This window comes from Tursiops truncatus, chromosome 8 (genome assembly GCF_011762595.2).
Source record: "Tursiops truncatus isolate mTurTru1 chromosome 8, mTurTru1.mat.Y, whole genome shotgun sequence".
NCBI classification, from domain to species: domain Eukaryota; kingdom Metazoa; phylum Chordata; class Mammalia; order Artiodactyla; family Delphinidae; genus Tursiops; species Tursiops truncatus.
This window is the reverse complement of record NC_047041.1, coordinates 92,659,380-92,684,971: the sequence shown is the minus strand read 5'-3', so window position 1 is coordinate 92,684,971 and position 25,592 is coordinate 92,659,380. Positions and strand designations below refer to the sequence as shown.

The 25,592-nt window shown below is 42.3% G+C and overlaps 1 protein-coding gene across 3 annotated transcripts in view; it reads right to left on the bottom strand.

Annotated features, from left to right (window-relative positions):
- Positions 1–25,592, bottom strand: part of EXT2 (exostosin glycosyltransferase 2) — a 119,939-nt gene that overhangs the window by 68,654 nt on the left and 25,693 nt on the right. For 2 of the 3 annotated variants that reach the window (XM_019948020.3, XM_073808797.1), the window contains exon 7: positions 1,915–2,046. The exons of the other annotated variant lie outside the window; for it this stretch is intronic. In XM_019948020.3, coding sequence (XP_019803579.1) covers positions 1,915–2,046 — 132 coding nt within the window. The remainder of the gene's footprint in view (positions 1–1,914; positions 2,047–25,592) is intronic. 3 annotated transcript variants of the gene reach the window in all.

The following is a 25,592-nucleotide window of genomic DNA, read 5'->3' as shown; positions in this document are numbered from 1 at the left end:
AATTCTACCAGAAAGACAAATCTTGCTTCCAGATGGCAAGATCTACTGCAATGTAAATCCCCAAGGCATGGATTTTCCTCTGCTTTGTTGACTGACATATTTCAAGCACCAAGAACACTGCCTGGAACATATCAGGCACTCAGTAAGTACCCACTGAATGAATAAATGCCTAAAACTATCTAAAAATTCAATGTGACCAATCGAAATACAAATAGGATTTATATTTGTATTCTGGGAGAAACTGACAGAGATGTCAACCTCCACTTGAGCAAAAATTCAAGTACTCAGGGTTACTGAAGGCATGGAGAACCAGAATAACCAAAATGCTTCTGGTGGAACTATAAACTGGTACAGTCTTCTGAAAGGGCCATTTGTTAATATCTATCAACATTCAAAATGTGTTTATTCCTTCAGCAATTTCTCAGCTGGAATTAATTCTGTAGATACACTCACACATTTATGTGCAAACACATATGAAAGGATGTCCCTTGTATCACTGTTAGAAAATAGATTTGCATGTAAGATACACCTGAACAGTGGAATAGTATACAGCCATCCTTAAACCTGAAGTATACCTATACAGAATGAAATGGAAGTAAGCCCATGATCTATTAGTAAAGTGAAAAAGGCAAGGCACAGAATACTATGAATAGCATGATCCCATTTGTGTTCTAAGATTATACAGTTAGGTTTATATAGGAATAGAAACCTTCTGGAAGGTTACCTTTGGCAACAGATTCAAGGGAAGAGACAGACAGAAGGAAACTTTACCTCAAGCAAGACAGAAAGGTGTCTGCTGTTGTTGCGCTTGATGTTACCGTTTTACTTCCTCTCAGGCACCCTTGCTTCAGGAAGTGTCCTGCCCACCCCCATCCAGGAGCGCTGCCTGCCCCACCCCATACACTAGGGTGTACAGGACTACTCATACAACACCCTTCCTCGCTGGCTTCCCAAGTTAGTGGAGAGCTCCTTTGAGGGCAGGGCCTGCTTTCCTTTTCTGCCTTCTCAGCACATGGCACAGTGCCTGGCACATAGGAACCACTTAATAAAGGCGGGAGGAAGGAAGGCAGAAAGGAAGGAGGGAGGGAAGGAGGGCCCTACATGAAGATTAACCAGGTGGCAGCACACAGGACTATCTAGAGAAGGTAGAGTCAGGAGACAAGGACGGCCGGCCGGAAAGAGTAACGATTCAGTCTGACATGGAGAAGACCCTAGTGCTCTCAGGTGGAGGCCTCAGGGTCTGTGAGCCAGACGGCAGGTGTTCTCCAGCTTCAGGCACTTTCAGTGAGAAAGAAGCCGTGGCTGCTGACACACTCCCTGCAAGGCCACAAGTGCCTCGTGACTCCTGCAAGCAAGGACGAAGCCCCGTGAGCAGCTTCTGACCACACCATCTCGCTGCTGGGAGTACCCAGGGGCCTCAGCCAAAGTCCTGAGCGATCCCTAACGCCTCTCAATCACTTTTGCTGAGGATGTTCCTCACAAGGGGTCTGAATGTTAACCGACATAATCCGTGGAAAGCACTTAGCATAAAGCACAAGGGGAAGTGCTCAAAATATAAGCTGTTATTAAGTTGCTTACAGAATCCTTTCAAGAGTTCAAAGCACCACAACTGCAGAAGTCATCAGAAGTCTTCCATTTCCAACAAGACCCAGGCCTCCCCATTTATTTCTGTAATAAATAAACATACTGTCTTCCTAAGCACATTTAAAATAAACTGGAAGCTGCTGCTTCGGTATTTCTTACTTTTGTCATCATTTCAAAATTAAGCTGGTCCTCTCGGCCCCAAGTCTGATAGCAAACTCTCATCTTAGAAAGCTCGAATTTGAATAACCTTTACAAATTCAGTACATTTCCCATCATCCCATCCTGATAGCCGGCCCAGGCCTGATGTGGCTCGCCCCGGAATTCATTTACCACGGAAGGAGGGTCATTCCAGTCTTCATAGGAGATGGCAGCATATGGATAGATCCGGTCATTGATGATCTGCAGGGTGGCCAGGGCAATGGCTTTGATTGACTGGAAGTACGCTTCCCAGAACCACCGTGCCTGTGAAGAAAACCACACCGTGTGAAGTGAGCAAAGAGAGTGAAGAACTAGATGCTCCGTCACAGCCAACTCTGGGTCTGGGTAATTGCCTTATTCCCGAAGAAGAGGGAGACCAAGGCAAAGGCTCCCTGCTGTTCAAGGCCAGCTCCATCAGAGTGGGCATTTAACCAAGGCAGTCAAAATAGCACGTGAGCACGTGAAACGCACACTGTATTCAATTTAGGTTTAAGAGAAACTACATGATACTTAAGACGAAATATCAGTGTGTTTAACCAGAGCAAGTTTAGAGTCTTTTTTGATATAACATACATAAAGTGCACAGATCTTAAGGGTACAACTCAATGAATTTCTACCTTCAGTACTCTTATAACTACTTCCCAGATAAAGATATAGAACATTCCAGCACCCCAGTCAGAACCTCACCCCTCCAAAAGTAATCATTATTCTGATTTCTATTCGCCCACTACTGAATTTCATATGAATGGCATCAAACAGCGTTTACTCTTTTGCTCAACACTGTAATACTAAAATCAGATTTTGGTGTCAAGTTATGCTGGCCTCATAGAAGGACTTGAAAAAGTTCTATTCCTTGACAAATTTTATGCAAGGTTGGCACTATTTCTTCCTTGAAAGACTGAGAATTCATCAAAAAAACCATCTGGGCTAGGTGTTTTTTTGGTGTGTAAAGGTTTTAAATCATGGATTAATTTTCTTTCATACCCATAAGATTACGCACATTTTCATGTCAGTTTTGCAGGTAGTATTTTCCAAGGAATGTGTTCACTTTACCTAAATTGTTAAATTTATTGGACTAAATGTGCGTCAATGCCTATTTAATGCCTATAGAACCTGTAGTAATACACCTCTTTTCATTCCTGATATTGATAATCTGTGTTTTCTCTTTGTACTTGATCAGTCTTACTAGATGTTTATCAATTTTATTATCTTTTCAAAAAACCAATGTTTGGTTTTGCTGATTTTCTTTGTCTTACATTTTTTTTCTATTTTGTTCCTTTCTGCTCTTATTTTTACTTTCTTCTGTCTTGGGGGATTTTAATTCATCCTGCATTTAGCTTTTTGAGGTTGAAGTTTAGATATTTCAATCTTTCTTCTTTTTTAATACATACATGTAAAGCTATAAATTTACTTCTATGCACTATTTTAAATGCATCCCACACATTTATATATCATTTTCATTATAATTTAGGTGAAAAATGTTTTTAATTTCCTTTGTGATACTTTCTTTAACCCATGGGTCATTTAGAAGTATGCTGTTTAATTTCCAAACATTTTGGGATTTTCTATTTATCTTTCTGTTACTGATTTCTACTTTGCACTGTAGTCAGAAAACACACGTTATTTCAAAACTTGGCAATTTATTTAAACTTGATTTATGGCCCAGTACATAGCTTATTTTTGTAAATGATCTATGTGCACTTTAAAAAAAGAGAATTTTGCCGTTGATGAGATGTTTTACCACTGTCAAGTACAATAAGTTGATTTTAAGTACTGTTTCAATATTCTTTATCTTTATTGATTCTTCTCTGCCTGTGCGCATGTGCATGTACATGTGTGTGCGTGTGTTTACTTCCAAAACTTTTACTTTCAAATTTGTGCCCTCAAAGCTTGTCTCAGGATTGTCTCTTATAAAAAGGATATAAATGGCTTTTAATATTTTATCCGATTCAAAAATCTTTGGCTTCCAATTGTATATATAGTCCATTTACGCTTAATGTAATTTCTGATATGGCTGAGTTTAAGTGTATGCTCATTCTATTTGTTTCATCGAGGTTCACAGATATACCTCAGTGTGGCCCTTTGTGTTTATCCCACCTAGGATTGGAGAGCTTCTCCAATCTATGATTTGATGTCTCTCTCTGTTTCTAGAAACTCTCAGTCAATATTTTTTAAAATATTGCTTCTGTCACACTCCTCTGCTTCTAGGACTCCAAATACACATGTACGTAAAATGTTTTCACCATGTCCCATATGTCTCTTATTCTCTTCTCTGTATTTCTCCTCTCTGTGCTTCAATCTGGGTATTTTCTACTACTTTTTCTTCCGGTCCAATAATCCTTTATCCTTTTTTTGTGTGTGTGTCTAAACTGCTATTAAACCAATGTACTGAATTCTTACTTTCCCTTCTTATATTTTTCAGTCGCAGAATTTCCATTTGACTTTTTAAAAGAAGATTTCAAAACTTTGTGGAAATCCTCCTTCTCTTCTTCTATATTATTGAACATTGTTCGTTCCTGACTGATAACCCCAATATCTGAATAACCTGTAAGTCTCTTTCTATCATCTTTTTACTCTTCATTTTGGTCATTTGGTTTCAACTTCTAGCGTGCATCTTAATTTTTTATTGGATGCCAACATTCTGTATTAGAAAACTGTAGAGGTTCTGGATGATCCAGATTATCTTCCTCCTAAGAATGTAACATATTCTTCTGGCAGGTACAGAGAATGCAGTCAGACGACTATAATCCTGTCAGGGGTTGGTTTCAAGTTTTGTCAGGGCCACCTTTTTTCAGCTTGCCCTTACTCTGAAGGTGTGGCCTTCTGGGCCTTCAATTAAAGCCTGGGGTATTAGCAGGACCCCTCCATCTTGGCCAGCCTTGAACACTGATCTTTATCTCATCAGTACTATACACGGTTGCTGAAATAGCTACAGAGCTTGTTAGGCTCCCAGCTGTTTCTTTCTGCAGGGATTCTCAGAGTTTTGTTCTGATCGTGTGTACCTCAGAAGTTGGCAAACACCTTAAGGGAAGATTGCACGCCCATTTTTTGCTATATCCCCGTGGTTCCCTTTCTCCTGGGATTTTGTTCTTCAAATCCCAGATACTTTGGAAGCCCCTGACTCCAACCTGTCAGCCCTGTGGGACTGCTGCTTTCTGCAAAGCCTCCATACCCTGGGCTGTGAATTAGGAAGCACCCTCGGGGAAGGAGCCAGAGTGAACAAGTAGCTCCCCTCAGTGTGCTCCTGTCTCTCAGGAATTGTCTCTCAAGTCCTGACTGCATGGGCTGCTCCCTGAACTGTTGTTTCATCTACTTCAATAAGCTCTTATACTTCTTTTTCTTTTATTGACAGGAGGGTTACTCCCAAACCAGCTACTGTGTCAGAGCCTTCTGAAAGAAGAAAGTTTCTTATCCAAGCAGAGTTTAAACTCGGTTCCTAATGAAAGCAGGATGCTGGTGTAGACGACCTCGCCAGCTTCATTCAGCCTACGAGTCCACTCAAAATCAGAGACTGTTAGGACTTACGCAAGGGGGCGAACATTTCCAAGTTTAGCATGAGAAACTGGAAGCATAACCGAAATAGGTGGAGGAAAAAGGCACTTTCTAGTCCAGACTTACTGACTTTGGTTCTGTTTCCTGGGCAAGTCCTCTATTCATTAGTTAAAGCCAAGGATAACTTCTGAGTTATATGATGACTGTTGTTTCCACTAACATTAAGAAGAAGGCAAAGCATCCCAATGAGAATTTCTCCTACTCAAAGAAAATCAGAAACAGATTTAGCTTCCAAGGCCATCTGACTTAAGCTGTCCTGTGGTCGGCCATCTGGGTGCAGCCTGGGGGCTGCTGGTTGCCTGCTGCTGCTTCTTAGATACACTCCACTCACTCCAATCTCCTTCCTGCTCAGTCATCTTGCTGCTTTCCCTCCCATCATCCAGCCAAAATACCTACAGTTCATGAGACCTAAAAGAATCCATCTTCTCTGTGAGAACTTTACTGAGGTTGAGCGCCCCCAACATCAACAATCTTCTCTTACTGTGAAACACCACAGCACTTACAGCCTTTATCTTATAGGTCAGGTGTCTTACATTCTGTTCTATCACTGTTTTGCTGCTATTTCGGATGATCGCATTTCTCTCTCCAGCTAGACTGAATTCCTTTGGTGTGGAAACTGGCATTCTTTTATTAGTATCCTTGCAAATGTTAGAATGTTTTCCCTGTTGCAAAGCACTTTTGTATCCATGGTCTCATTTGCTCTTTATTATCAGTTTGTCACTTATTTGGGGCAGATGCAAATCTCATTTTATATGTGAGGAAACTGAGACACAAAGCTGTTAAGTGGCAGTGTCACCACTCATGAATCCTAACTCTAAAGTCAGACCTTTCCCTACCCCATTCTAGAGTATTAAGAGTACCAGCACACAGTAAGTTTCAGGAAACGGTCCTCTACCAAGGAACTGAAAGGAGTAAAAATTCACGGAGAAGCGTGAGCCCCACACATAAACACACACAGCTTAAATATTTACCTCCTTTTCTACCCAAATGGGTCCATCTTCGTAGGTTCTTTTATTTTAAATCACACCACACTCAAACTTAAGCATTCCAAAGCTTTACGTCCACATTGAATCACAGCAGAGACAGCAGCATTTGGGATTTATAGGAAACAATGATTGGTAACAAATCCACCTAGAAAACAGCCAACTGCACGAGTGTAGGACAGAGCTGCTGATTTAAGGTGTCTCAAATCATCTAGCCCTGTCCACCAAATTACAATTTCTCTCAGAAAGGAAGCAAGCTTTGCCAATAATCATAGTTCAAGTGTCTCAGCCTGAGGATAAGTGAACTTTGCAGGCTTAATTATTTCTGCAGGACCTCTTTAACACCTTGAAGTGTTTAGAAGGCATAATTTACAGCCCCTCCAGGACTCAGCGTCAGCCACTTTTCGGCAGAGAGGAAGGAGTTTTCAGCTATGCTGGCAATACATGAAAGCACCAGTGTTCCCATCCAGTGAGCAAATGCAAATGCTTATTATGTTTTGAGGGGTTTTCCCCCCAGAACAGGGGCCACGCTTATCCCTATCTGAAAAGTTTAAATGAGGGACTCTTCCACAGCTCTGCAAATTCCCTAGGCACTCTACACTGTGGATCTACACAACCGAAAGGCAAGTCACATATGAAACGGTCAGAACAATAACGTTCGACAAAGCATTTAGCTTTTCTTCATTAAACAGGTACCATGGTAATTTTGTAGAACGTGCACATTTCAAAGCATAAGAACTACAAAGTTCCTATGATGCTTTCAAATATTAGAATCATAAAGCAAAGGGCAAGGATTGGGCCAACTTAAAACTAACTTAAGCAAATAAATACTTCAAATTGAAACTGCTACTTTGGTTTAATTTCTTTGATTTTCAGTAACATAAAGCCAACAGGATTAGCAATAACAAGTGTTTAAAGGAAGTCCGCACAGCATGGTAGAAAGAACCATGGCGATGAGTACCTTGCACAATTTTAAGTGACTTAACCCCTCTGTTTTTTGAAGTATATGAGATGGAGACCACACCACCTTTCTCGTGGAGCTGAAGATCCAGTGAGATGAGGGTTGTAAAGCTCCCTGCCCAGTGCCAGTGCAGAACAGATAATCAGAACACGTTAGCTCTCTGCTCAACCCTTGCATCCATCCTGTCCCCTCAGGGTCTCTGTCACTTATGTTAGAATACACTCAGCACTGTTTTGGGGTGGGAAGGGAGGAAGGGGTAGAGGAGAGACAGGATGGGATCTCAGCATTACACTCCATTCATCTCAATTCTTGAAGCCAGTAAAGAAATCCAACTGGTCACAGAACAGAGTTAGATATAATAAAAATAAATCAAGTACGAGTGTGACAGACCTTTATACTGAAAAGTACAGCAACCAATGACATGCCCCTTCTACCTGAATCTCTAAGCTTCCAAGGAAGAGGCCAGCACTCCTCTGGAAACTGTGAGGGTGGGAACACATCTGGTTTTGCTCACGACTGGTCTTGCAGCCCCTAGCCCAGTGCCTGTCAAGGAGTGGGCAGTCAAACGTTTGTTGAAAGAACAAATCCATCTCCCTCACAGGCATCACATGCATCTCACGGGACTTTCCAAATCTTCTAAGTACCAGCCCATGACCTTAAAGGGGGAAGACCATCATTTAATAATAATGACCGCATCTTGTATGCAGAATTTTAAAAGGTAAAAGATGGAGGAAATGGATTTGAGGGGAAAAAAAGGAAAATTTGTTTCTGGGTGAAACAGCAAGGCAGCAATGGGATTATAAGTTGCCCTTATATTACGCACGTAGAGACCACGAGAGAGAGAAACGGTTGTTAAAACTATGCCATGCAAGTCTGTCCCTAGTGGACAGGCTACCCAACCATTCAAAGACTATACAGAAGGGCAAGAGCCCAGGATCCCTCGCGGCCCAAGAGCATCTGCCTCCCAAAGCAGTGACGGCTTTCCAGTGCCCTTCAGTCAGCAGCCGACTGTGCAACATGCCCTTCCCGTCAGAACCTCCTGAATGTGACCCACGTCGACAGGCTTCATTTTAGTGCATTAAAGGACTTTCCTAATGAAAACCACAAAATAAAATGATAAACCAGCCAGCTAAGCCTCTGTCCCAAATCGCAAGAGGTAGCACCGTCCAAACACCCGACAACGACATGTAGCCGTGGATCAGTAGGTGCCCCAATTCTGCTATTTCCCCACCCCCCACCCACTGGTTGGTCACAACATAAAGGATCTGCTTCTGCTTAGGATGCAGAAAGCCACAAGGGAACATGGAATCCACCATAACAATGAGAAAACGGCACCAGATACCCCACTAACACCATAAGGTGTCTTGGGCCGATCGGAGAGCTATGGTCATAAGGCAATCAGGGAGACCAAACTCCAAAGAGTGACACCCAGGAGCAATGGGACACTCAAACTATTTCAGCTTTGGAAAAGCACAGAAGGTAGGGGTGGCTACTGTAAAAGCGGCCTCAAAATACAGCTAAAGTTTTAACCAATTCCTCAAACTGAGTGTGGGCTAGTAGGGCAGTTTGGAAGTTCCAGACATAAGCAGGACACCCCCCCACCAGCAACTCAGAGGGACGCTGCCCTGGTAGCAGGGGCAGACGCAAGAGCCATCTGCCCCGAAGGACAACCAGGTGAACTCGCTCAGATCAGGCTCCTACACGGATACAGCGCACAGGTCAGCTACCACCAAGGGCGGGGCAGGAAACTCCCTCCAACCTCAGACGCCCACAGACAGAGGGCAGACTCTAGCTGCCCAGGGGGAGGAGCAAGAATGCTGAGAAAGCCCCACCTCCAAGGCCCCGGCAAGCAAGCCTGCCAGACTGCGGCTGGACCAGGGGAACAGAATCCTGCTGCTCCACCACGAGCCCGGCACCACACACAAGCAAGGGAAGTCGACCCACGGACGGGAGCAAGGCCTCCTGTGTGGCACAGGCAGGCAGGGCCTGCTGAAAGTGGCGGGTGAGGCTGGAACTCTGAGAAAAACCTTAGTACCTTGTGCCCCACACAGGAACAGGTGACCACCAGCAGCATCTGAAGTGTGTGGTGCGGGAGGTAAGTCTAGCAATGGACAAACCCAAACCCACCTGATTACACACTAGACTGAGTCAACCTCCCATGCTAACAGCTCACAGAAGAAGAGGTCTGCCCATTTCTGGACATGACATTTACTTTAGGTCTCTTGTTTTTCTAACACACAATGTCCATCATTCAGTCAACATTTATCGGAAACAAAATGCGAAAGAAAACAATCCACCGTCAAAACATAAAGCCAGGGGGCTTCCCTGGTGGCGCGGTGGTTGAGAGTACGCCTGCCGATGCAGGGGACACGGGTTCGTGCCCCGGTCCAGGAAGATCCCACATGCCACAGAGCGGCTGGGCCCGTGAGCCATGGCCGCTGAGCCTGCCTGTCCGGAGCCTGTGCTCTGCAACGGGAGAGGCCACAACAGTGAGAGGCCCACGTACAGCAAAAAAAAAAAAAAAAAAAAAAAAAAAAATAAATTTAAAAAAAAAAAAAAAAAAAAAAAAGCCACCAGCAGAACCAGAGCCAAAGATGGCCAAGATGTTGGAACTACTAGATGGGGGCCTTAAACTAACTATAATTAATATGTTGAAGGAGCTAGTAAAAAAGGCAGACCACTTACATGAACAGATGGCAGACGGGAGTATTCAGTAGAGAGATGAGAACTATAAGAAAAAGAGCCAAATGAAAATGCTAGAAGTAAAAAACATAGTATCATAGAATTTCTTCAATTGGTTTATCAGCACAGTAGATATGGCAAAGGAAAGAAATACTGTAGTGAACTTGAAAATAAAAAAGAAATTATCCAAACCAAAATGCAAAGAGAAAGAGTGTAAGAAAACAGAACAGAGCACCCAAGAACTGTAGAACCATATCTAATGTTCTTACAGTAGCTGTAACTGGAGTTCCAGAAGAGGGGTAGGAAACAAGGCAACAGATACATCTAAAGAAATAATGGCTAAGAATATTCCAAAATTAATGAAAAACAATAAAACAGACTGAATAAGTGCAGAGAACCAAGACAGAGTAAATAAAGCATTCGCCTTCTCCCTCAGGAAGTTTAAGAAACAGCTGCGTCGTTAAAGATGCAAAAGCACTTCTGCCTCCGAGCAACCTGGGAGATTCAAGGGATCTGAGTACAGGAGATTCTCTCTCAGCTTACTACACTGACAGAACCATATATCTCAGGTGAAGGGCTGGAAAATATTTCCACGCCTCATGGATTAATTTTTCAAAGCTGTGTCTGAAGATGAATCTGAAAACTTCCAAAGGGATTCTAAGCCTTTCCAAGCACCAGTGCACCACAGGCTGATGAGTTCCTTTTCATTTGTTTGCTGTGACAAATGGAACCAATGAGCATTCCTACTATTGCTCCAAAGCCTCCTATGCAGCAAACGCTGCAGGGTTACACTGGCTCTCTTCCTCGCTACCTTCCCGTACAGATGAGAGGGCAAGAGCAGGGAGCCCAGTGCTCTTCTTGCCTAACCTCACACCAGCCTGGAGGCAGCAGAGACAGGCTCGAACAACCTCCACCTGGCAGCCAAAGCCACACACTGGTGAGGTCAAATGATAATCTGAGCATCCTGATTCCTAGTTGAGAACTACTGCAAGACTGGCTTTTTGTTTATTCTTTTGCTTATCCCACTTTTATAAACATAACAGTTACAAGACAACGTACTTAAAATTAGGGGAAAAAAATATCAACAAAACCCCTCGGGGCACTTCTCATGGACTGAAGGTTTTCTAAAAACGTACTAGGCCTGTGTTGTCAGTTTTTCTAGAGGAGAAGAGGAAGTTCACTAACATTTGATACCTTTACTCAATGATTCAACAAACAATAATAAAAAGGATTTACCGCCTTTAAAATAAAGAGAGATTTCTGAAGCAGAAAAGGTTAATATATCAGGAATTTATCAGCACTCCAGTTTTTTCTTTCCTTAAAACATTTATTTTGTTAATTACATTTACAATACCTCACTCCACAAAATCTGAGAGTGCTTTTCTTCATTCCCGTACTCATGAAGCTACTTTACTCGCCCTCTCCACACGCATCTTCCACCTAAAAGTCCCTGATGCCCTGGAGGCACTTTTCCATCATCTAGCGCAGTGTTCCCAGGCCCACCATCTCAATTACTTGATCACAGCCCCTGAGGAAGCCACATATACCACTGACTGAACTTTCCTCAAAGCCAGAGACATCTGTTCACATAACAGTAGCAGAGTTCATTCCACAATTTTCTGGTAGGTGTAAATTTTTTTTATTTCTTTACCACGCAAACTTGCAATTGCTTTCTTTTTAACTTTTCATTTTGAAATAATTTTAGAGAACAGTTGCAATGGTAGTACAGAGAGTTCCCGAATACCCTCACCCAGCTTCTCCCAATGTTAACATCCTGTATCACCACGGTACAACGATCAAAACTAAGACGTTAACATTTAGTTAATTCTATTAACTCAGCTACAGACTTCTGTTCTCTTTTTGGATTTTCCCAGGTTTCTTCTAAGGTCACTTTTCTGTTCCAAGATCTAATCTAGGACACTGCATTGCATTTGGTTGTCATGCTTCCTTAGTTTCCTCCCATCTGTGACAGTTTCTCCATCTTTCCTTGTAGTTCATGACCTTGACACTTTTGCCTAGTGTGGTCAGGAATTTTGCAGAATGTCCCTCAATCTGGGTTGGTTTATTAGACTGGGGTTATGGATTTTGGAGAATACTACAGAGCTGATGTGCTTTTCTCTTTACTTCATATCGGGGGACACATGGTATCACCGTGACTTATTACAGGGTAAGTTCACCTTGATCCCCTGGTTAAGATGGGGTTTACCAGGTTTCTCCACTGTAAAGTTACCATCCCCATTTCATAATCTATGCGTTAGAAGCAAGTCACTATATTCGGACTGTATTCAAAGGGAGGATAATTAAGCTCCACCTCCTGGAGGAGGGAGTATCAAAGAATTTAGCACACCATTTTTAGCGTTGTTTAAAAGGATTAAAAACTATGAAATTCTATTCACCGAGTATTATATATATGTTAGCTACTCTATGTATACACAGTATAGGATTTTATTAAAATCCTTAAGCCTATGGGGTTTTGTGGCTTATGGAAATATTAAAACTTTTCTTTCCTCAATAATTTCACTAAATAAAAAATCTGACATTTGCCTTAAATGTTAAGTTGAAGACTGATAACACATCTCATCTACTGAAAAGAGAAAAGCATATAGCCAGCTTTTATTAAAAATCTTAAGAGATTGGGCTTCTCTCGTGGCGCAGTGGTTAAGAATCCACCTGCCAATGCAGGGGACACGGGTTCCAGCCCTGGTCCAGGAAGATCCCACATGCCGCGGAGCAACTAAGCCCGTGCGCCACAACTACAGAGCCTGCGCTCTAGAGCATGCGTGTCACAACTACTGAAGCCCGCGCGCCTAGAGCCCGTGCTCCACAACGAGAAGCCACCACAATGAGAAGCCCGCACACCGCAACGAAGAGTAGCCCCCCCTCGCGACAACTAGAGAAAGCCCACCGCAGCAACGAAGACCAAACGCAGCCAAAAAAATAAATAAAAAATTAATAAAAAAAACAACAATTAAAAAAATCTTAAGAGATGAAATCTACTGAGACCTCAAATATTTCCAAATTTTAGTTGCTTCTAGTCTCATAGTTTAACTTTACTCTGATATATACACAGAATTACCATCCAAAAATAAAGTAAGCACCCAATTTGATAATTTGGAAAAGAATGAAGGAAACATAAGGAAACTAGTAGAAACAATAAGAAAACAGAAAAAGAAAGGAATTTGAAAAGAAATCCAAGAGCTTTCCATTGATTGGCTATTAAGAAAATCCTAGAGAAGCAACTAAAAACCTATCAGAGCAAATAAGGAAGTTCAGTTAAGTGGCCAGCTACAAAATAGTGTTTAAAATAAATAAAACAAAAAACCAAAACTCTTGTATCCCAGCAATACCCAGTGAGATTGTGTACACACACACACACACACACACACACACACACACACACACACACAATTAATGGCAAAGTTCATCCCACTACCCCAACTTCTCACAGTCCAGATTACTATTAGTCCTGACAGATGTTAGTTGCCTCCCCAGCATCCATTACCTTCCTTATCTTTACTAACAAAACCAGCTTAAAATACTAAATTTTCCACCCTCTTGTGCAGCAATGGATGACCGTGTGACACAGTGCTGGTACAGCCCCTGGGTATGTGAGTTTTCCTAACTAAAAAGATGAAGTCTTTTAAGGGTAAGCCTTTTGGTTTTCTCCCTTGGTCTTCTCCCTCTGCTTGCCCAGAATGCAGACATGATAGGCTGGAATTGAAGCAGACGTATTGTAAATGAAAAGACAAAGCCAGCATGCTGATGGTGATGGAGCAGAAACAGAGAAAGAAGCCTGCTTCTCTGATGGCATCACTGAATCACTACACTTGCCCTGGATGGATTGCCTACTTCCAGATTTCTTTTAATGTGAGACATACAAACCCTGACTTCTTTAGTGATGGTTAGTGGAGTTTTCTTCTATATTTAGTTACATATCCTCCTGATACTGTTCTCTTATGTGAAGACCATAATATAGCCTTCATTTCCCTAAACACAAAAGCAGTCATTATTTGCAGATGATAGGATTTTATATCTGGAAGACTCAAGAGAATCAGCTAGAAATATGCGAACTAATTACAGAATCCAGGAAGGTGGATAATTGCAAAATACACATAATAAAATTAGTTTAATTCCATCTCTAGTTATGTTACAGAAGGTCGCAAAAGACCACCAGACCACCACGTGTCTCATGACAAGAAAACGAGGCAAAGTGTTTCAGCCAAAATTCAAATTTTCTTTAGAGCCAAAGAGTTTGTATTCTAACCTTGCTATAACATCTCTTATTAGTTTAGTAGTTTGTAGATTCCTTTGGCTTTTCTGAATACACAATCATGTCATCTCCAAATGAAGACAGTTTTCCTTTTTCTTTTCCAATTTTTATGCCTTTTATTTATTTTTCTTTTGCACTGTCTAGGACCTTCAGTACAATGCTGGGCACAAGTGGAGAGAGTAGACATCCTTGACATGATTCCAATTTTAGGAGAAGGCGTTCAGTACTGAACCAGTAAGTATAATGTTAGCTCTAAGTTTTTCATAAATTTCCTTTATCATGTTACAGGAGTTCCTTTCTATTCCTCATTTAGCTGAGAGTTCTTCTCAAGAATGATTGCGGAATTTTATCAAATGATTTTTTCCTACCTTTTTAAGATGATCAGGTAGGTTTTCCTCCTTCATTTTGTTAATGTGAGAAGGTACATTAATTAAATTTTTAATGTTAAACCAATCTTATATTCCTGACCTCATCTAGTTATGATAGATATCTCTTTTTATATACTGCTAGGTTCGATTTATATTTTTTTGTTTAGGATTTACGCAGTCCCATTAATGTGGGATAGCTGCCTGACACAAATGATTGTAAGATGCACCATTATTTTACATAACACTAAGAAAGAAAAAGCTTCCAATTAAGATATGATACAATGCTAAAACAATATCAATTTTAACACAATCTGACATCAAAGATTTTGAAGTATGAAAAAATAAGGGTCTGAGAATCAATTAAACATGGTATATACTTTTTCACTTGACCCTCACAACAATCCTATATGAAAAGAGATAATCCTACAGACAAGAAAACAAGGCTCAGAAAGGTTAACAGTAACTTGCTCATGGTCCCAAAGCTGATGACTGAAGATCCAGAACACGAAGCCATTTTGTCTAGCTCTGAAGTCCATGTTCTTGTCATCATTTTTAATGGTCTAAGTACATCAATTAAAAGCTTGTCAGAGTGGATCAAAAAACAAGACCCAACTATACGTTGTCTATAAGAAACCCACTTTAAATACAAAGACACATATAAACTAAAAGTAAAGGGATGGAGAAAGATATAGCATGCTAACACTAATCCAAAGACAGTGGGAGTAGCTATATTAATTTCAGATGGAGCAGACTTCAGAACAAGGAAAATTACAAGGCATCAAGAGTGGCATTACATAATGATAAAAAGGCCAATACTCCAAGAAGACATAACAATCCTCAATGTGTATGCAGCCAACAAAAGAGCATCAAAATACATGAGGCAAAAACTGACAGAACCTCAAAGAGAAAGAGATGAATCCACTACTAGATCTGGAGACTTCAACACCCATCTATCAGAAGTGGACAGATCCAGCAGGCAGAAAATCAGTAAGGACATAGTTGAACTTACTAACAGCACCAAATAATCGACATCTATAGACTATTTCATCCAACAATAGCAGATTATACATTCTTCTCAAGCTCACAAGTAACATTCACCAAGACAGACCTCATTCTGGGCCATAAAACATACTTGAACAAACGTGAAAGAATAGGAATCATACGATGTATGCACTCAGACCACAATGGAATTAAATTAGAAACAGTGACATGGGGCTTCCCTGGTGGAGCAGTGGTTAAGAACCCGCCTGCCAATGCAGGGGACACGGGTTCGAGCCCTGGTCTGGGAAGATCCCACATGCTGCGGAGCAACTAAGCCCGTGAGCCACAACTACTGAGACTGTGCTCTAGAGCCCGCGAGCCACAACTACTGAGCCTGCGCACCAAAACTACTGAAGCCCGCGTGCCTAGAGCCCGTGCTCCGCAACAAGAGAAGCCCACTGCAATGAGAAGCCCGTGCACCGCAAGGAAGAGCAGCCCCTGCTCGACGTAACTAAAGAAAGCCGCGTGTAGCAATGAAGACCCAATGCAGCCAAAAATAAATAAATAAATAAATATATTTTAAAAAAAAGAAATAGTGACATGGAGGAAATAAGTCATTATACATTTGTTAAAACCCATAGAATGTACAACATCAAGAGGGAACCCTAATGTAGACTATGGACTTTGAGAGATAAGGATGTGTCAGTGTAGGTTCAACTGTAACAAATGAACCACTGTGGTGCATTGTTATGGGGGAGGCTGTGGGAACAGGGGGTATGGGGAGCTCTCTCTACATTTTGCTTCATTTTGCTGTGAACCTAAAACTGCTCTGAAAAATAAAATTTAGTAATTAAAAAAAAAATCATACCTGTACTTCATTTAATCTCAAAATTACACTGAGGCCCTTTTTAAAATTCATCTGACAATTTTTACACAAGAGTTAGCATCTAATTCTCTGCCCCACTGTTATCTCATGGGGGCAAAAAACCCATCTTCCCAGCCTGATTAAAAACTCTCTGATGGCCCACAGTACAAAGCAAAACTTACCAGGCCCCACTCAAGGGCAAGGGTTCAAAAACTCAGCCCCTAAATACTGCAGATTTAGGGCAGTGCGTTTCTGCGGGTTCTCTCCGCCTCTTTCCACGGGTATCCTGCAGTTCCTCTAGCGTAAGGCCCAACCATCTTGGGAAACTGGAACAGACTAAGGCGACAGATCACCATCCTCAGTGTTTCATTTTACCCAACAGCAGCAACAAAGCAGGACTAGACTTGGCTTAACCAGTAGGGTCTCTATTTTCAGCTGTGTGGCTGCAGGGGAACAGCTGAGAACATTTCGAACGTTCAGTACAGCCACTGCCCAGTGCAAGATCTAATGTGTCACACCTAATGAACAAATTTTTGCTCTTCTCCTAGGATCTCACATAGAGCCCGATAATTCTTGCTAGGAATTCATCTCTCCTAGGATTTAATCTCAATTTTATTTTTACCTTATCCCATATTCCCAGCCTTCTAAAAATATATTAGAATTCGGAATCCACAGTAGGTTTGTTGTTGTTTTGTCTTGTTTGAAATAGTCTCTACCCAGCTGGCACATAGGTGGTGAAAAGAAAAATAAAATCACCTTAATACTAGCGACTGTGGTTATAAAACTCTGCCACACAAAATGGGCCCTTTCTTCTCCTTCTCACCCTTCTCGGGACTTTGAGAACTTGCTGGCTGTAGAGTACTTGCTCCTTTAAATCTAGCTTTCTCCACTCCTAGCATTTTTGTTAACCATCCCTCAACTTCCCCCAATTTAATCCCATTTTCCTGGCGCTGAGATGAAGTGGTCTTTACACAGTCTTCCAGGCCACGTCCCCCCAGCACGCTCCCAAGAACTGCTGAAGACCTCTCAACACCAGCAGCAGCCCCAGCCCCATAGGAATAGTTGTTGAATACATAACAACTTCCATTTGTGCAGCTGATTTCTAGGAGTTCTAGACCTTATTCTTACATCTAAAACCACGAGTCACTCAAAGCTTAGGAAAACAAGCAAGTACATGGACCAGTACTCAAATCCTATTCTGAGACAGAGCTGGCCGGAAAATTCCCAAAAGCCCATATGTAAGCCCATGTCATCCATTTCGAAGCAAAGATTTCCTTCTATTCATCTCCATCCTCAGTATTTATATTTATGGGGAGTGATTAAAGAATTAACATGCAGTCAGTTCCACGTGTAGTTACCGGAGAAAATGGCTCCGGCCATTTCTGATCCTTAAGAATCAAGAAAATGTAAGGAGGCGGTCTGAACGATGAGGCCCAAGACATCTGATGGCAAGATAGTGTGCTCGGTTAAGTTCACAACAGTCTTTAATTAGACAAGGTGTTTTCTTCCAAAGACTAATACATATTTACAGGTTCTTTATAAGCTCACGTGGCATCATGTAATATGGTTGATTCCTATAAAGAGTTTAAAAACCTGAGCTGCCATCAGAGGAAGGATACAGAGGAAAAATTAGAACATGGGGCAGAGAGAGGCAAGTGAAGAATGGGGATTTCAAATTCCTTCCTCTCTCAAAGTCATGCAATAGGATTTAGAATGGGAGAAGTAAATTTGCAATTAGGTGGAAAACAGAAACTAAAGGCAAAGAGAAGCAACCTATAAACCATCACCAATACACAAATGTCCCAAAAGACATACTTATCTCAGTGTAAAAGGGAAATGCCCCTGGAGAAAAGGTGAGAAAAGTGAACTTCTTAATCATATGCCACAAATTCTTCCCAGTCCCAAGCCTGCCACTAAAGCTTTGTGACTACAGGCCATCTACCAGCCTCTAAGGTTCACTGTCCCCCTTCAAAAAATGAGAATAACAACTACCTCATCCGGTTCTCATGAGGAAGTTCCTAACACAGCACCAGACACAGCAGTTAACATAAATATTAACTCTCCCCTTCCCTTTGTCAACTGGAAAGTGTAAGCTCATGACCATACTCACGACCAAAGAAAGAACTAGACAGTAGTAAAACCAGGCCTGTCTCTTCTGATACCTGGGTACCTGCTAAAAACTCAACCTTTACTCTGAAGCAGAAAGAGACCCTGCCAGAGTGTCCTTTCTGCTAAGGATTATCAGTAACGTTCCATTTGAATTCTAGAAAAGCAGAGGAACTCAACAGAGATCATTTGCTCCTTCTCTAAGCTAAAGGCATCTTAAGTAGAAGGCATTTTCTACTCAATATTCTTAGAATGAGTGGTTTGATTTCTTGCCGAAGAAGCTATATTGAAGTCATCTAATAGTCACAGGTCCCTGGATTTGCCTCTCAACACTAAAGCTTTCACTCTTGTTCCTTAGTCTGGAAGCCAAGCAGATGTGGGAGAGCAATCCATGCCACTTCTCTCTCTTTTTGGAAGATCTACTTCTTCCAGAAGACAGAACGGATCAAGAAGACAGGGAAGAGTGCAGCTGGGCTATCTTAAAAGTAGGGCTCATCCAACCTGGACGCACTGGAGCTGAACACGGAAGCCGTGATACTTTCCCTAGACCATCTTCCCCATCGATTCAGCTCCCAGACACCAAAGATGGCTTAATTTGCATGTTTTAGCCTTATCTGAAAGAAAAATTCTTTCAAAAATAGATGATACTTGGGGCAAGCCGGGAAGAGAAAGGGGCAAAAGAGCTTGAAAGTAGGGAAGGACTCCGCGAATACTTGTGGGGTGTGCTCAAATGTTACGATCTCCTGCCCTATGGGAAGCAAGAAGGGACAGAGGAGGAAAAGGGGGCAGCCTGAGTTGTGTTTCTTGACGTGTGACAGGCAGCTCCTGAAATAGAAAGCCATAGGTTTCAAGTCTCAGGGGTATCACCTTCAAATATGTCAGGGTTCTAAGGGTGGATCAGTTTTCCCAACTGCTGACACCCTGCTGTGCGGAGAGATCCCAAGCAAAACACAAGCCTCTGACTGGGAGCCTTTGAGGTGGCAGGAGCCATGAGGAGTTCAAAGGCAAGGCCGGCCAATGGCTTGTACCTCCAAGAGCCGTGGGGGTGAAAGGTTACTAAAGCAGGAGCCACTGACCAATAAAACTGTGTTTGGTCAAACCTTCTCAGCCAAGGGACTAGAGATTCATTTCTCCCGTGCCCCGTTTCAGAGTTATCCATGCCTCTGAATCCCACTGTTCCCTAGGTCAGATCAGGGAGCTTCTTTAGTGATTAGCAGCTGACAAGCCCTGCCTCCTGGTTGGGTCCGTGGACTAGCTAAAAGGTGGATTGGAAACCTTTAATCAGACTCTGTCATCAAAAATAAATAAATAAGAGCACGACTTGGGTCAACTAGTTGTAAAGGAATCTGCCTGGGGTGAGATTTCCCGTGTTTGCTATGCTAAAATCAGGAGAAAGCATAAGTTTGTTTGATCAGAGAAGGTAAATATAAAGCAAGTCTCACTGCAACAGACACACTTGAAAGGCCTCTAGCCCTTTTAATTAAGACACACACACAAATACAATGTGTGAAGGGACTGAGGACGGGACTTGAGGGCTCGTTTCATCCCATGTCATGCCACATTAGGGCCATGTTCCCTCTTCCATCTGCTTCCCGTGTAGTAACCATTCCAGAGACGGCCGAGGAGCTAGTTTTTGGCAGGTTCTTTTTTTCTGGCTGTGGATACTAACTCACTCAGCAGTCAGGTCCCATGGGAGCCCTTCCACTGTCCCCACACATTCCCGGAGGAAGAGGAGTTGAGAAGCCTGTGGGCCCAATGCCTCTTATCACTGTGCCAGCTGACCAGAGGCACGTGGGCCCCTATAAGCCGCCTGCATCCGGGAATCTCCTTCTTCTGATCACATGTTATCAAGACAAACTCTCCTGTTGATCCTGAGTGGAAACTCCAATGTACGTTCCGTAAATTGGGACTCTGAACAGAGGGAGAAGTTTGAAATAGCTACACCTGCTATGTCAGTGGTTCTCACTTTTGTTTCCCCTGCTCTTTCTTACCTGGATGATGACATATACCTATGAGTAAGAATAACTGAGGTTCATCATGGCAAGGACTCTCAAGAGAAATTCATGTCCCCATTCTCCCACTCAGATTCAGATTTAAGAATCTGAGTGGGAGCAAGAGGGTTGAGAGAACTCAACCCTCAGTCTGCAGCTTCAAACAAAAACTCAAAGATCCCTCTAAAATACAAATGATATAAGATCATCAAAACCTGGCCAAATTAACATGGAAATTAAAAATACTTCAGTACATATATGGACTTCAAATACTTGAAGACAAACCACTTGCTCTGTTTAATAAAAAGTATTGGATTCTGAAAGATAAGAAGTGACCTGCTCACCTCCTATTAAAGCCTTATCAAAATGGGAAATAAGTGCACATTTAAATACAACAAATTAGCCTTTAAGTTACAAGGAGAGAGAGAACTGTATTGCCAGAAATGGTTTACATGGAGCTACTTCTGTACCAGTCCTGGTCTGATCCAGTATTAAAGGTCTTTAAGTCAAATTGAATGTAATAAATATACATGATCGTTGTCTTACATTCCGAAGAACAGTAGCCTGGAATTACAAGGTTAATTGTGTTATTGTAAAGTAATCATGCAACTCCAAACTCTCTCAACCTCTTCGATGCTGAGGGAGATAGAAAAATATATAATAATCTATATTGAGATTTATAAATATAGGCAGAAATCTAATGGATCAGTTTGACCCTTACTGAAGACCTGACAGTAGTGAATTCTTTACCAAATGTATCAACACTTGATAATTTACAAGTTACTGTTTTGTAAACAAACCTAGATATTTTTCTAAGTAGGTACATAATGAATTCAAACCTGCACTATGTTTCCTGTAATCAGCAATTATTTCTCAGAAATGCTTCACAAATAGTCCCACCCTGTAGGAAACCAGCCCCAAAGAGTCAGACAATCCTTATATAGGCTGAAAATTAATATTTAACACTTTTATTAGCGAGGCCATTTCCGGAAGCAATGCCCCATATCGTGGACTCGTTACAAGGGATTAACCAACCCGTGGTTAATTCTAGAGACAGTTCTCCAACCGGTGCCCAAAGAGGAAACTGACCATTCCACATACCCACACCCCTTGCAAAGGCTGTATGATGAAGACTGTTCATCATCATATATTTACTGAGAATTTCCAATATATTACTTGTTAGACATTTTTAGTAAGCTTATTAAAACTGTACCATAAGCAATAACATCCAGTCCAGTAAACTTCTTACCTAATTCTAGGATATCAATTTGTCAGAAATGTACAAAATAGTAGTTCTGTTGCTTTGGAGTTTGGGGCATTTTATTTTGTTTTATTGCTTGTTTGGTTTTTATACCTAATTACTCTCCCCACAGGAGCTACATGAGTAATGAAACAAACCAGTATTTTTTATTGTTTGCTCAATGAAAATCATCAATCCTAGATCAACAGCTATATCATTTGACTAACTTACTACAAAAATTCCTTGCTTTTGCCTCAACCTCAAGTTAAATGACTATTTTAACTTGAACACACTTGCAAAAGTACTCATGTCCAAAACTATTCGAAAAAGGGAAAATAATGTGTTTGTGCCAAAAGGGTGCCGAGCAGTTAAAAATATATGTCCACTGGATTTTGCTTATCTCTACTACCCTCTTCCTAAAAGCTTTAGTTAGGAGAAGAAGAGCAGACAGATATAAAGTAGATTCTTGGGGCATAATGCACCCAGCCAGCCGTCTGGAATCAAGGCTGGAAAGCTGAAAGCAGAAGGAGGGTGAGGATGTACTTTTTGAAACGCCTGGAAAAACATTCTGGTCAGGAGATGCCAGCGATTTTGAGGCTCCATCAAGCCACTGGCCTGGATCCAGGTAATGGTTTTTCCTTGCCCTCAGCTGTCTGCTGCTAGAGTTTTCCAGCGAAGAGAGAAAGGAAAAGTGGTGGAAGAGAGGGAGGGGCAGCTTCCAGTCCACCTCTCTGTAACCGAGAAGGTACGAAGGGCCAAGCACTGCGGGCTGACATTTATAGAGGGCCTGGCGCTTCCACAAAGCAGTCTGGGAGGATTACTGGGGGTTAGCAACCTGGTCTAAAAGGGGCAGTGAAGCAGACTGATGAAAGTCCCTTTGAATTCGCTAACAGTGACGCCGTGGGCACAGAGACAGCGAGCTGGAGCTGGCAGAGACGCGTGAGCGGAGGTCTAGCCAGTCAGATGGCCTTTAGGAAAAAAGCTACGTTGTAAAGCTTGCTCCCTTAGCCCTTCAGGTCTGCCCAGCTCGCCTGCTGAAGCCTGAAAGCACAAACTACCAGCGGAACGGCATTTCTAATCGGGGATAAAAATAAAAGCCCTTGGAAAACCCTCCCTTGCCTAACCCTGGCTGCCCTGCCCCCACCAACCAGGAGCCAGGTATCCGGCCAAGGGCAAAGTTCCAGACCTGCAGAGGTTAATTATCTTGCTAGACTTTTCCCTCCAGATCACCGCTGTGCTACCCAATCCCTTCTGCCTGGCATTTTTCTTCAATTTTAATATCAGAAGTTTCACACGCCTGCCAGAGCTCCTGGACTCGGCAAAAGGGCCCATATACCTGTCAGCAAACTGATAAGAACTTTAAAATGACTCCGCAGGGCCTCTTTATAAAGAAGAGCCAAAGAAGCCCATAAAGAAAGAGGGCAGGGGCCACGGAAACCAGCCGCTCACACTGTTTTAACGTGGCATTAAAATGAGCTGCAGATTTATGGTAGTGTTTTAGCCCCTGGCCCAAGTCATCTGGGGATGAAGCGCTCGTCTCCGCTCTCCAGCGGGATTTCAAATACGGGATGGAGCTGACTGGAAAGGGATGGGGGAAGGGCGGCAGAGGCAGCAGGAGGAGGAGAGGGGAAGGGAAGCAGCAGAGAACAAGGAAAACCATATTCTTTCATTCTCCTTTCAGTAGGAGGTGAACAACAGCTATTCCTAAGAGGTATCTGACCGGTCCTCTTAAATTCACATAAAAATTTCCTTTATTTTTAGTACGTACCTAGTAAAACTCTAGTTCCTCAACTGTTCACCACCCAAATGTCAATTCTGATTTTGACTTTTCTCTTTAAGCTTATTTTTTAATCTTCTAGTTCAAAAAATGAATAAATGATCTAGCAGAGAACATGCTAAAAGCGGGGGGTAGTAGGGTGGGCAGAGACTCAGTACGAAAACTTTTCTCATTGGAAAGGGGAAAAAGTAATAGTACTTTATCCAAATGTGCCAATGAATTTTTTTTCTTTAAGGTCAGGTACAGAACCACTGATTTTCATAAGCCATCCTGATCCTAACAGAAAAACAGAGAGGTGACCCTCCCTCCACGCCAAGATGAAGAAAGTACACCAGACCCACAGGAAAAAGTTCTGTTTCAAGTTTCCAAGCCCAGAAGCAAATGCATAATACATCCACGTTGGTAACTCACTGTGGTTCCTGAAGACCAAGCTCCACACCAGGAGGCTCCTGCCAGCCTCAGACACAGACCCAGGCGGAGCGCTCCCAGATGACGGCCAGCAGGCGGACCAAGATCTAGATGCTTTAAGTCAGTGATTTCATTTAATCAACACAATTGCTCTATCGTATTATTATCCCCAGGTCTGAGATAAGAAAATTGATGCTTGGCAAAGCTAGGTAATTTGCCCACACTCACGAAGTTGACAGACAAGACACCACAGCTTGGGATGCAAATTCAGGTCTCTCCGAGTCAAAAGCCCATGTGGCTTCCACTACCAACACTTCTCAGACTTTCTGGACTGGGACCCACACTAAGAAACATACAAATACATTTTATACTGCAACTCACCATGCGCATTCATACAAAAGAAACAAAGGCTTCAGGAAATATTTACCCTTGCTATGTCATAGTTTAGTATCTTTCTATTATCTTTCATTTTTAAAAAATAAAATGCCAGTCGAGACCCACTGAACTGACTTCATGATCCACTAACGAATCATGAGACCCTCAGTCTGGAACATACTGCAGTACCCAATGTCCCCCTTTCCCCCAAAAAATCATCGCCTGGGATCAGAAAACCTGGGTTCAAGGGTAGGCTCAGCTCTGACCCTAGCAATTCATTCTCAAGATCACTTGAACTCTAGGGTTTATACATCATTTATAAAACATGAGAAAGGGGTTGAATAATTTCTAAGGTCCCTTCCAGCTCTTTTTTTCCCTCAATCTCCTTAATTGATACTGCTTTCCCCTCTCATCACACATCCTTTCATTACTCTCCACTTGTCACTGACCTTCCCTTCCTTCTAACTCCCTACAAAGTTCTCTGCTACTGGGATTCCAATTCCCCCCCTCGGGCTGCTCCATCTGACCTACCGAGTCTTTCCCACAGAAGCCAGCCTCTGGGAGAAGGTCAGTACCTCTCAGAGCATCCTCTCTCCCTATTCGAGGCCAGCCAGTCGTGAAGCCCCCTTCACCTTCTGATCTGTTCCTGACTCTCCACAGTACGACTGAGTGACAGCACTTCTGGCCTCTTCATTCATATACTACTGAAAGTACTCTCCCCAGCACCGTGATGGCCTTTCTTACAGACAGGATCTGTGTCCCTCCCTCCCTCCCTTTTCAAAAATCTCCCTCAGTGTGCCCATACCATTCTAGGAACAAAGCAGGTACTCAATACATATTCATTGGACGGGTTTGCACTATGAAATCAAGGACTCTAATTCTCTAGATTTAGAGAATATTTAGGTGGGCTGCTCTAGGAAAAGTCGCCAAACCAATTAAAATTGGCATCACAATACAATAAGCGAGCATTTACAGACAGAGCTCCATCTACTACCCATGATGCTCGCCATGGACAAGGTATGCCCAGGTTGCCAAGGAAAGCAGCTTTATGGTCTCTCCATCTGGACTGTAAGGATTTAAATCTCAGAAGCTATACAAAATAACTGCAAATCAGCCCATACCTTAAAGACAGGGAAATTTATTTACAGGCCCTAGTGCACTATAAATTTGAGACAGTTCTATTAAAATGCTTTTCTTGGCTTCCCATCAGATACTTGGCAAGAGTCTTTTTCCAATAAGGTTCTTAATACT